Source organism: Lagopus muta, chromosome 5, assembly GCF_023343835.1.
Source record: "Lagopus muta isolate bLagMut1 chromosome 5, bLagMut1 primary, whole genome shotgun sequence".
In the NCBI taxonomy this organism is placed as follows: Eukaryota; Metazoa; Chordata; class Aves; order Galliformes; family Phasianidae; genus Lagopus; species Lagopus muta.
This window is the reverse complement of record NC_064437.1, coordinates 23983863-23996934: the sequence shown is the minus strand read 5'-3', so window position 1 is coordinate 23996934 and position 13072 is coordinate 23983863. Positions and strand designations below refer to the sequence as shown.

The 13072-nt window shown below is 39.0% G+C and overlaps 1 protein-coding gene across 1 annotated transcript in view; it reads right to left on the bottom strand.

Annotated features, from left to right (window-relative positions):
- KIFAP3 (kinesin associated protein 3) overlaps nt 1–13072 on the bottom strand; it is a 64129-nt gene that overhangs the window by 42305 nt on the left and 8752 nt on the right. Inside the window, exons 8-10 of the mRNA XM_048944099.1 lie at nt 12888–12986; nt 12040–12218; nt 9725–9887 (exon numbers count right to left, since the gene is read on the bottom strand). Coding sequence (XP_048800056.1) covers nt 9725–9887; nt 12040–12218; nt 12888–12986 — 441 coding nt within the window. The remainder of the gene's footprint in view (nt 1–9724; nt 9888–12039; nt 12219–12887; nt 12987–13072) is intronic.

Sequence of the window (13072 nt, the reverse complement as noted above, 5' to 3'; positions counted from 1 at the left end):
CAATGAGCCCAATGTTACACAGAGACCTCATTCTCAGAAAGGTAAACTTGCAAACACTGATTATTATTTGAATGTGCCAGTATCAAAAATCACTTTCTTGCTTCCTGTTTTGTTTTATATCCACCTAAATGATGATAAATAAAGCTTTAAGTCAGTTACTGTTTAGAGACTTTAAAAACTTGCCCAAAGAACAGCCTTCCAAAACGTGGGAGCAGTACCTTTTCTGCTATTTGTGACTGCTACGAAAGGCCACACGTGAAAAAGCAGACATTATAAGAGAGAATTCCCTATGACCTGGTACAGTAGGCACCAATTATTCTCCTCATCAAAAAAAAAGCAAGAAGGAGAAAAAGGCTCTGCCAAACACTTTCATAAAAATCACCAAAGTTTTGGTGGGGTGCCAGAAAGTTGTGGCCTAGAAATGCAAGCAGTTTTGAGCATCCAGCATTTTAGCACTGAAGGCGGAATAGCCAAATGGCCTAAAGCAGCAAGAGCAGCCCCGGAAAATAATGGTCTAGTCATTATGGATTCTGCTGGTATGTATGGCAATAAAACATGAATCATAATGAACTCATTGGATATTAAATGTAAGGGTCACAAGTACTTTGATAGGATTTCCAAAAGAATTTACCATTAATTAAGCAAATAATTATTTGAAAGTGTTACTGAATTATCCTTAGTTCTTACACAGCCATTCCAGAGAAATTGGTCATTCCCAGCTGAGTGCAGTTAATGCCTTAACAAACCGGTCATTAACTGCAGTTACTGATTTTGTGGGAATTATTGTGTTATAAAATACACTCAACAGTTTATAGAAACAATACTTAGATTTTTTTTTTTTTTGCAGCTGTAGTTCAGCTGGAGCAGCTGGGATGGAAAAATCTCAGGTCCCTCGGGCTGTTTTCACAACTAGTTTTCTGCAAATTAGAGAGGGAAATAAATACACGATGGGTTCTGAGTTCAAAATGGCTTCAGATTTTTTGCCTTTGAACATTAATAAGAAGCCGTGTGCCAGATCCACAGACCAGTGCCTCAATTCTACGTTGAGCTCTTTCTAGGGTTAAAGATTGAATGGTACCAGTAGCTGAAGCTGAAGAAGTGATTTCTTGATAACAAGATCTGGTCCTATGCTGTAGTGAGCTTAAAATACAAGATCCTCCATGAGCTCCACAAAAACAGAAGAGAAAGCCTGAAGCTGTCAAACTGAAACGACAATTTGAGTTTCAGCAGCAGCATTCAGCTTTCAAATGCTAATGGAACAATGAGAATATAAATTATAGCCTAAATTATTCAAATGTGAGAGTATTAGTAATTCAAGTAGCCATCATTTCTAATGGACTCATCAGTGTACCAACATTAGATGTGACGCATGCCCTATTCAACCCACATGCAAAACATTAACTACACTAAATGAAAACCAGAACCCAAAAGAAGGTAAGTATCTATTAAAATAGCAGAGTGAATCTTCATTTCAGTTTCAAACTCTGACACTCTTAAGTCAAATCTGTTGCAATATTATACAAATAAGAAACCTAAGCGGATAGAAATGTAGCGAACTGAACACAGTCCCTATATACCATCTCACACTGCTGTCAGAAAACTACATTTACGAGGAGCATATTCACGTGCATTAAAATTAGCAAGGAGGGAATTACGTCTTCATAATAGAAAGGTATCACAACTTTCCTCTGTCTGGTATTATTCCTTGCAAGCATCACTGAAACAGTTGGAATAAGTCACTCCACGTGTGGTTTAGACACATATTGGTTTGATTTACATATGTAAATATAAATCATATTGAATATATCAGTTTATTTTATCAAGAGAACCTTAAAGACTTTGCAAATCTGCTCGTACTCAGAAAGACTAGGCTATGTAAATAATGTTATTAATTACCTACTAATAACCCTTCTTGTATCACCTCTATCATGTTTGAAATTGGCTTCCTACCACAAGTCTAACTTAAAAATTCTTCTCTGTTTTCCTTCCTTAAAGAGGCAAGCACATGCACACATCTGAAATATGGATATACTTATTTTTCCCTAGGAAACAAGGACAGAAACATATCGGTAATTTCTAAGCCAAAGGAGTCATAAATGACTAATTTAGGTAGAGTTACTGAACGTTACAGCTATGGACAAAAACAAAGCTGCACATCTGGAGCACCAAACTCAATTTCTTTGTCTGCAACGCTGCACAAGACAGTCAGATTGAAATATACACAGTAAACTCTTCACTGCATTACTGCTGCTTGCAAAAGAAGACAAAGTGTAGCCACTGAGTAAGCAAAACACTGCTGAATTTAGATACTACATCCTTTTCTGAGGCTTGCTCTTACTACAGGAAAAAAAGGAATGCTTATTTTGTTACTTAGGATGTCCTCCAATCAGTCACGCAGCAGTACAGACTTGAGCAGCAGCAGTGGCTGGAAAGCTGCACATCAGAAAAGGACTGAGGTCCTTTTCTAAAATACGAGCCACCAGTGTGCCCAAGAAGACCAACATCAGCCTGGCTTGTATCAGAAATAACATGACCAGCAGGGCAAGGAAGTGATTGTCCTCTTTTACACAACACTGGTGAGACTGCACTTCAAGTACTGCGTTCAGTTTTTGGCCCTCACTACAAGCAGCACATCGAGGAACACCTTCAGAGAAGAGCAACAAAGCTGGTGGAAGGACCAGAAAGCAAAACTTATGAGGAGCAGCTGAGGAAACTGGGGTTGTTTAGTTTGGAGAAAAGGAGGCTGAGGGGAGACCACATAACTCTCTACAACTACTGCTAGGAGATTGCAACAAGGAGGGTGTCAGCCTCTTTTCTCAGGTGACAAGTGATAGGACACAGGGCAAGGGCCACAAGTTGTGCCAGGGAGGCTTAGGCTGAAAATCAGCAAGAACTTCTTCATGAAAGGGTTTCTTAAGCATTGGCATGTGCTGTCCAGGGCAGTGGGTACCCCAGCTCCTGGAGGTATTTAAGCAGTGTGTGGCAGTGGCACTTAGAGATACGGTCAAGCGGTGGGCGGGCTAGATGGTGCAGGTTAGATGGTTAAGGCTTGATGATCTTAAGGGTCTTTCAAATCCAAATGATTTTATGATTCAAAGAGTAAGACTGCCTTACCTTATGGAGATTTTCCAAGAAAATCTGTAAAGCTTTTGGATATAAGCAGCTTGTGTGAAAGACTAGGTTTAATTTGTACAGATAAGAATGAAATTGCTCTTGCAGTATGCAAAGAAACAACTGAAAGAATTCACTTAGTCATGAATTGTAAGCTCCTCAGCAGAAATACAGACTCAGGAGATCCCTGCAATTCCTTATATTTGTGTATTTCCAAAAAAACTCAGCTGAGCCACGTGTTCCCACCTCCCCACTGAGCACCTGTCACTGCTGCCACCCATAAGCATTTCCTTTTTCAGTCAACATCCATGAAGTTGGTTTCTCCTGTGTGATGCCCAAAGTCATCTGCTTCATTTCTAAGAAACACAAAACTAGCAGCAGAGCTATATGTGAGCAACACAGTGTAGTAAAGAGCTTTCACTCATCTAAGCCAGCCTTAGTATCCAGATCAGCAATGTTCCACCTGTAATGGCTACAAAATGAAAATGTATTTTGTTTTTCAGTCAAAAGCACTACATTAGAGGATGCAGAAGTCTTAGACAGTTGTGCTTAAAAGCTTGCAAGCAAATACAGTAATTTTATGAATTTCAGTCAGCCCTACTGATAACTTACAACAGTTTTCCAGTACTGTGAGGCAGGGATATAAAAAAGTTTTATGTTAAAAAGAAATAAAAAGAATCACTTAAGATTTTATTTCTTCTTCAAACAAAATATTAATGATACTGAAGCCTCTCCATTTTCAGTTTTGTATTCCTCAGCATGAGAAGCCAGTTGTTCTGTAGTAATACTAAAGTCTTCCATCTAAATCCACAGTTAAGGGTATAAGTAAGTGCTGAGTTCTCAGGCACATTGTGTACCCAGCACACTCCTGAAGTCAGACATGCTAGTTTTATTTGAGCATCCAATATGAATTTAAAATTTGTATGCTAAATAGGGTTGGATTTTTATTTATTTTAAACTTTTGGCCATATTCACCATAAATGATAAAAAAAAAAAAGCTACCATTAAAAGAAATCCCTTAATAATTACTGCTTTCCAACAGACCAGTCCCCATAGTTGAACTGTTACTTAATGTGCCACAGCCAGCCTCTACTATAAAGGAATGGAGACACCCCAGGCAATATTCACACAACAAGTATTGGAACCAGCTGCTGCAGAGCCACCTTAGGAAAAAAAGGTTTCTCAATTTAATTGGGAAAACAGGAGGAAGCATAAATTTTACTGCCATTAATAACTTCAAGCAATCCCGATATGACTTTACCTCACCCTGATGGCTGGACATGTGCTTTCTGTTAGGGTCTTTGCCACATCTGACCCCTATTGTTTGCTCACTTGATCAGGTAAAAAAAAAGTATGTTTCTTTATAGGATAAAGGAGGCCTATTAAAATCAGAAAAAACACTGCAGTAGCCTATAAGAAGCTCCATTTTCCAACAGATGTGTGAAGCTCCATAATAAGTTCATTACAAAAAGGCCAAGCAAACTCATAAAGAGAACACATCTACTTTAAGCCTTCTTAAAAGAAACTTTCATAAAAGGAATAGAACATTAAAAAACCCACAGCACTCCATTAATTAGAGAGCAAACTACTTCTTGGGTTTTTAAACAGCAGTCAACATACAACACACCTTGGCTGCATACCATTATCAAGACCTGGTTGTTAAGACATCGAAAATACAACTGCTTGGCAATTCTGTGATTGCTCATTAAACCTAACTTGTAAGGAGTGGAAAAATATCAAACAAATTTCAGCAGTTTCCAGCAAGTAAAAAAAAAAAAAAAAAAGACAGTTATTATAACATAAAACTCAAAGATTCTGTTGGTGGATCCGATGAAGGCAGACTCTTCAGTGAAGAATAAGTCACAGACTGACAAAGTAGCTCACCATCCCTATCTCCAGCTTAATTAAAGAGCCTGAATACAGGAAAAGTTCGACCTACTTTGGAGTTTGTAAGCTACTGCACAGCTCCCAGACTTCTACCACAAATTAGGTGGCTGTTAGCTCTCAGTGTGCTGACAGTAAGTCTTGGAACATGAAGACATTAAGGACACAGACCAGGATGCTCACAGTAATGAAGTACAGGAGCTCAGTATGTACTGTGCCCAGGCAAACTTGCTGCTTGGGACTGTTCACATGGCAATTCACTGCGATGTGTAACAAGCACTACTTGGCTAAATGGAAATTGAAACCCATAAAAACAATTCTTTCTGTCACAGTAACTGGTACTGAAAAAAAAAAATAACCTGTGATGTCCATCATTTTTGAGGTGGAACACCCTGGCACTGCCTAACACTTCCACAGACACATCCATAACCCTTCAGCACTCCGTGTCCCATTTGGGCTGAAATTTTAACTGGCAGTATTCCGCAACTCTGCTTTTCAGCTCACAAATCTCTGTGTTCAATGAGAGCTTCATTTAAAAAAAAAAAAAAAAAAAAAAAAAAAAAAAAGCTCATAATTCTGAGCAACAATGATGAGATACTTCAGCTTGGCTTCCAAACATATTGAGTTCTTTAAACATGGCTTGCACTGGGAAGTGAAAAAAAAAACCAAATTTCAAGACAATACACATTCAATACCCCTAAGAACTGTCCAGCAGCTCCAGAGCAGAGGACAAATGCACAAATCACAAACCATTCACTCCCTGCATGCAGCCAGAGCTACTCTTTCAAGGAACAGATCTTCCCTACCCATTTACCTTTGCGTAGCAATGTATTTCCCACTGTAAGAGCTCCCACACCATCCCCTAGCATTTCTATCATTTTGACAGAAATTACTAACTCATGGGAGGGCACAAACCCCAGTACTGCTTGCCACATCCTCTATTGCCAGGAGCTTTTTCTGAACGGGAGTCCACCAAGAAGAATATGCAGCCTGCCATCACACGCACAGCAGCACTCAGCTGGTTCTGCTGAGCAAGCTGCCTGCTGGTCTCAGAGAGAATGAAGAACTGTTGGTCTCACTTCACAAAGACCGAGAAACCACTCAGACACAGCACAAAAGAGCACCCTTATTGTGATGTGTAATGTGAATCACAAGCTGTGCATGTATTCAAGAGCTGTACCAAATTTTGCATTTGGTTTGGCCAGTTAACTGAAAAACAAAGTGGATTTGGTCCAAACAAATAGTTATTTCACTCTTCCTTGTAGACAGTGTTTTATTTTTTCTGTCTGCTGCCAAAGTGTTTACTTCAGACACCAATCATACAGGGCAAGGACTATGAAAAAAGAATGGTAGCATTTCCCTTTTGTCCAACAGTAGAATGCTTACAGGGATTAAGAAAACAAATTCATATCCTTCCTTTAAAGTTTAGCTCTATGTTTTACCCTTTCAATGAGAATAACTTCCACAAGCAAATTCACTAACGATCAAACTCGACTGCATTTGGAGCAAGTCCTTATTATACTCCCTTTGAATTATGTCATGCAAAGCAAAACGCGAGCAAAGCAAACTTCCACACAGTATTCTATGATGTACAACTTTGGCCTTTCATTCCAAGGTGATGATTAGAGGGCACTGAATCTGGGTTTTTCACATCTCTGGCAAGCAAATAGTTTGAACCACTCAGTGGATTCACAGATTCTCACTTGAATCCACTGAAATTGTATTTCTGGCACATAAAGCGTACACATGAAGAATGCATAAAAATATGATCGCTCCATAAGTATAATTTCTAGGTTTTTAGGCAAGTACCATAAGTACAAAACTGTTCTCAGCAAGGCACTGGTGACTAGCAATTACAAGGTTTTATTCAAGAACTGAAGGCAACAAAATCTCTTCCCATACTTCACATAGCTTGTGCATGGAAAAACTTGAACACTCCAGACTATAATCCCATAGGCCTCCACAGCTCTGCTCCAGCTCCTGACTGGTAAGTCTGAAGCCAAGTTTCCCTCAACTGTACCCAGCTCTTTGAGAGTCACAGTATAACAAAGATCAGCTGTAGCTGATTAACTTGGGCTCCTGGAGGGAACAAGAGGAGTCTTGTCACATACAATACTTGAGACTTGTGAAGAGAAGCCGCGAAAACTAGCAAGTGGTGTTGACTGGCAAAGCTACACGGGGAAGCAGGCATTGGCACTATTAAAAAGAAAAGGCTAATTAAAATGAAAACCAAGACTAAGCAGAATTTCTCATGTCCTTTCTTTCAACAGCAGCCTCAGCACGCTAGAGCAAAAGACAAGAAGATGGCCTTTCTCCAATGTATCCACGTCATACTTAGTCCACTCCTTTGCTAGCGTGGTTGAAGTCATTCTGCTTCCTCTGCTCCTAACTTCAAGCTACATTAAGAGCGCTCCTGCTCCCAAGCCATCCAGAGTCCCTTGGGAAACCTGCACGTTATCCAGGACTCAACGTTGTCAAAGAAAACCATCTCAGTGCTCAGTCTTAAACTGCTGCCTGACAAATCCCACTCTTTCCTTTCTCACAATCTCACCTCCCCCCTTAAGCACCTACTACACTTAATTTATACTCATCTCAAACACAGCGCAAAAGACTGAAAGGCACAGCATGCACAAATGTTAAGTTTCAGTAGGCTGAGTCAACAAACCTGACCTCTTGGCATTAGGAGCTGTATGGTGACTTGTCAACAGCTGCTGAGATTTGTCAGCACTTTAAGGTGACCTGCAAATGTAAGCTGAGGGGTACTGACTTGAATAATGTGTTTAATGCCCAAGTAATCTGTATAAAAAGGGTATTTTAGCCCATAATTATTATATTATTAAGGTTGCAGGCTTCCTTGAGCTAGCATACACAAAGCAATGTCATGGAGAATGACACAAATCACTTTATCAAGGAAAGTCTTAGGAATCACATGGCTGACTTAGAGAATTTAAGCAGAAAATTATCTATTACTTTCTTTTCTAATCAGCACATCACAAAATAAGCATCAAACAATTCTACGGGAGGGAGCCAGGTTAAACAGCACGTGCTTCCAAGCACTAAAAAAGGGCTACAAGCTTCCTACACAAGGGAAAAACTGTTCAAGGAGCCAAGTGCAGGCAGTGAAGCTACTGGAAGCACTAGCAGAACTTGCCATAGATTGCCTTAACAGGCACTTCAGGATCTGACTGAAATGTTAGCAGCCAGTTCTTCTGAGATAATCAGCCTTTCTTACAAGTCTATATTCAAGCCCAAGGGAATGGCATTTGAAGAGAGATTCTCTTCTCCACATTAGAATCAGACTAGAAAGCAGATATCTAACTGATGGGTTTAGTCTGACTCCTATATTAAACAGGGAATTTCTGTTAGAACAGATTTCAGTGGTTTGCGTTGTGCCACTGCTTAGGGTGACTTGTACCTAGAAGCCATAGACCAAGCTGAACCTGACTACCTAGCAAGACCCCATCTTAAACAGAAGAAAATACACTTCCTGACCAGTTTCCACTTCTTGGCCTCCTTTACTGTTACAAAGCATGATCTCAAGAAGAACAGTGGAAAAAAATGCAAAAAGATGGATTCCAAATTCCATTTTTCTTATTTCTCCTACCTCAGGCTAGGGAAGGACATTAAATGCAAACATGGCTGTGGGATGGAAAGCCTTAAAAAAACTGAGGAACTTCAGGATATGTCAGACAGCCATTGTAGTAATCACTAACGCTGCTCTCAGAGCAACAATTCTCTAAGTTTTCACGATGAGTACTAAAATAAGGCCATGCTGAGATTTACTGCAGAACAGAGAAAACAAATAATCCTAAACAAAGGTAGAGGAGAAAGCTCTGCATTCCAGACCATCTGTCACATCTGGATACTGCATTGAACCCAACAAATCACAGAAAACTCAATGTCTTGAGTCAGCGCTTTATGCACGTAAGGCTTCACAACAAGATCCTCAGCTCCCACTTAGAAATGAACACTCAGCAATCCTTACAGCCAAACATTCTGTATGACTACTAGAGTGGTTTCTAGATAGCATCAGCCAAATGAACACACAGGAAGTAATGACACCTCCTTCTCGAGAGCTCCACTGTAAAATAAGAACCAAGTTAGACAATCCCCTGCTTTTCCCAGACTCCTCATAGTCTCCATAGCTTTCCTCTATAGCGAAATTGGGAAAAATTTTTTGTTGTCAAGTTCTCACACAATCTTAACACATTACAGACTGTTGAGCACAAAGTCTAAGAACAAAAAGTCAGCAGTGTCCACAGCTGAGGCTGAGAAAGCTGTGAATTTTTTGGTCTCCACACGGACCACTATGGTAACATGAAGCAGCACATACAGCTAGCTTCATAAAAAAGGTAACAGGTATCTTCAGCAAGTAAGCTCACTGAAATTGCAGGCTATTTTTCCTATTATACTCCTATTTTTCCTCCCCTAAGATTACAAGCATTGCCCATGAGTCAGCACAAACGATTCTCACTTAGATAACAAAGTTATTTTTAAAGACTCATTCAACAGCGTAAGAGAACTTAGCAATAAAACTACTAGGAACTGCATCATTTTAGACTTTCATTTAAACCTGCATCTCAAAAAGATTATCTAAATGATAGAAGTTGGGAGTGGTGAAGAAGTTCCTTGGCAAAGAAAAAATGAATCCAGCAACTTCTTGCCATGATATATCACAAAATAGCTTTGCTGCCACCTGCTGAAGTGCCCACCTTGGAACAAAACATACCTAGGAGTGCAGTGAGTTTGGGAAGCAGACCAACTTGCACCATTTTATTTCTCAGGCTTGTGTCAAAGGAGAGATTCAGTAAGAGTCGGAGGGTGATGTTCAGTAGGTCTTCATGTTCACAAGGTACCATTTTCACAAGCTTTTCAACAATATCCATTTCTACCTGTATATAAAAAAAAAAGAAAAATCCATAACCCATCCTAACACAACTTTATCTTCAATGTAAAAACCCTCTGAATGTGCTGTACATTCAGATGCAGCCATGCAACACGTGCAGTGGAATTTCTGCACTTAACAGTAACTGTCAAAGCATTTTCATCTGAAGCAAGTTCTCTTATGTCTTCGTGGTTAAAGCCTTCTGGATTGGTTTATTTCATCCAGTCGATTTAAAACAAGTTGAAACAGTTCAGACATCTTAGAAACACCTCACAAATGGAATACTGTAAGAATATAATCTAGAGGCATTACTTGCAAGGTGAAATTAGGAAAAGAGGATGGTTAACCATTTAAATGGGAACAATCCTACAGCAACTGATATTGAAGGGAGATGCCCAACCAAGAAAGACAGAATCTGCATCCAAAAAGAATCTGAGATCTTTAATTATGAATCTAACACAAACCCCTAGACAGAACTTTCACATTCTCTCCTATGCAACACTTTCAAACTAAGAAGTGGAATCCAGGAACAGAGAAGTGCTATCCATTCCTGAGATCCACTACACCAGTCAGAAAAGACATCTGAGCACTGAATGGCAAGGCTTCAGAAAGTTTTTATTGTTTTTAAACATCATTTATCTGCTTTTATTTGACATAATCTTTTGACAGCATTCATTCTCTCCTGGAACCTTCCTTGGCCAGAAGGAAGAACATAAAAATAAGCTTTTGCAGGGACATAATTAGCACTCCACTTATAAATACACAGAGGATTAGTTCTAAGAAAAGAAACTACAGCTCCCTTCACGTGGCACAGTGCAATAAGCAAACAACTGGATCCTTTTGATCAGAAACCATCAGATACCAAGAACTCCTACTTCGCTGCTTTGAATTTAATACTGCATTTGAATACCAAATGAAAGAATGTGCTATAAATAAGTGGATTATTTAGCTTTACTTAGAAGCAGACACTGCACCATTGCCTCAGCTTATTTCGCCTTCAATATTTGTGTATTACAGCCTAATAAAAATATGAGCGCATCTCCTTCATAGGTACCCTTCCTTCATAATACTCAGGAAAAAAAAAAGCACACATATTTTACCAGAAAGATACTCATACAGATGACTTGTTTTGAAAAAATTTTAAAAGATTTGCATGCTACATTTCAAACACTCTGCAATAAAATAAACCCAACAATTTTGTTCCATTCGTCTTCCTGTTGAATGAACCAGAATATTCAAAGCACACCAGCAATAAGCAGGGCTGTAATCCTTATTTTCCTAATAAAGTCCCTCAGGGCACCAGACAGCTATAAGATAAATAAAAGATCGATCACCTAATAAATAGTCTACATGATCTTAATATTCGTTAAGAAATAGGATAGTTGTATATAAATACAGGAGATGCACGCTGTCGACAGCATTCAGTGCTTAGGCAAGAGTATAATAGACTTCCAGTAACAAAGATGCAATTAATTTTCTATTACACAGATCTTTTCATCTCTCATGTCTGACATTAATCTCAGATTACCTCCTGGATAAGGAAAATTTATCATTTTTATTTCAACAACTGTATAAAAGCACAGAAACAAAGGCGGGCATCTACTAAAATCCGCTGGGAATTCAGTAAACCAGACACTTGCCTAGAGCATAAGGAAGCTTTCTTCAGGAAGAAAAAAAAAATCCTACAATTTCAGAAGTTTCAGATTACAAAAGTTTAAGAAAAACATCACTGCTTCAAATTCCTGTGAGCTACTGGCAGCATAAAGGAACAGTTCTAAGGTGCCCTCGAAGGCCAAAGTAGTCAAGCAGACTGTAAAAAGATAACTCTCTTTCCAAGACAATCCTGGTCAATATCTGACCATGCAAGTCGAATTCAGGGGCAGGATCATGGACACCTCCAGAAGCACAGGTATGACAAACTCTGGAATAATAACTTAAATTTGGAATTCCATGTATTTAGTTTCACTGTTTGGGATAACAGGACTTTTTTGTAGCACGTTGCAGCTTAATGTTTTATTTCCTTCCTTTTAACTCATAATGAAACAGGATAATCAGGGCCAGCTAGGGTGACAACAGAGATATCTCTTCCTTTCAGCCATACAAAGTTTCCAGACACTGCATAATTTTCTGACATTGCAGTGGAGGGCTGTGGGCCTTACCATATCGTTTTTGTTCTCCATGAAAATGCTGAGCTTCTTCAAGAAAGATACAACCAGGATAAGCAGCTCAAAATTATCACGGTCCAGGGCTTTCACTAACATATGGACAATGTTCTTGTTTCTCATCTTCAGCTCGGTGCGAGTGTCCTCAGCAAGATTCAGGAGCAGGTAAAGAGCAACTAATAAATTCAATACGAATCATACCAACAGGTCAAAGACAGTGGAATTACCTGAGTCTCTACACACACATTAAGTACTTAAGACAAGACCTTCAGAAGCATTCCACTGCCTTTCTAATGCATTTTCAACAAAACCAACCATAAATGCTTTTTATTCCTATTTAGAAAACAAAACTATGATTTTAAACAGTAATTCTATGAAAATTAAAATCGTGAGGTTTATGATCACTAGAAGCATTTTTTTTTCTTTTTAATTAAAATGGAAGTCACTAACAAGCCTTTCCAGGATAGCCTTGCTACTCAAGACCATCTCAGTCTGACATTAAAGTCTATTTGAATACAGAAATCGAGACAGGGTGAGAGTTACTCAACATTATTCAGACACAGGCCAACTTAGGAAGAAACAGACAAATCTATTAAAATGTAAAAAAGAAATTACCACCATTAAAAGAAACAAAAAAGTTGAACACTTTGTTTTCTTCAAGACTGACAGATCACTTTAAGAAATTGTTAACATGCTGTCAGCCATTCTGATTATTTGTCTTCTCTCTGTCCTTTTGTCAAGCTCTTCCACATTCATCCACATTCAGTATGTTTAAGCTGTCATGCTTATAACCAGCATTCAAGAAAACTCTCTACCCACGTTAAGCAATAATTTGATTTCTATACCTCTGAGTAGCTGCTCCTGCTTGACAACCAGCCCTTGATATTTCTTGTAGGTTTTCTCATAGTCCTTCTTCAAGGTTTGATTTTCAGGATCTTCATCAAGTAAATTGCAGAAGTTAAGGAGTTCAGACAGAAGTTAAACAGTCTGGATGACTGGTGTCCTTAGTGGAAAGACATTATCACCCAAA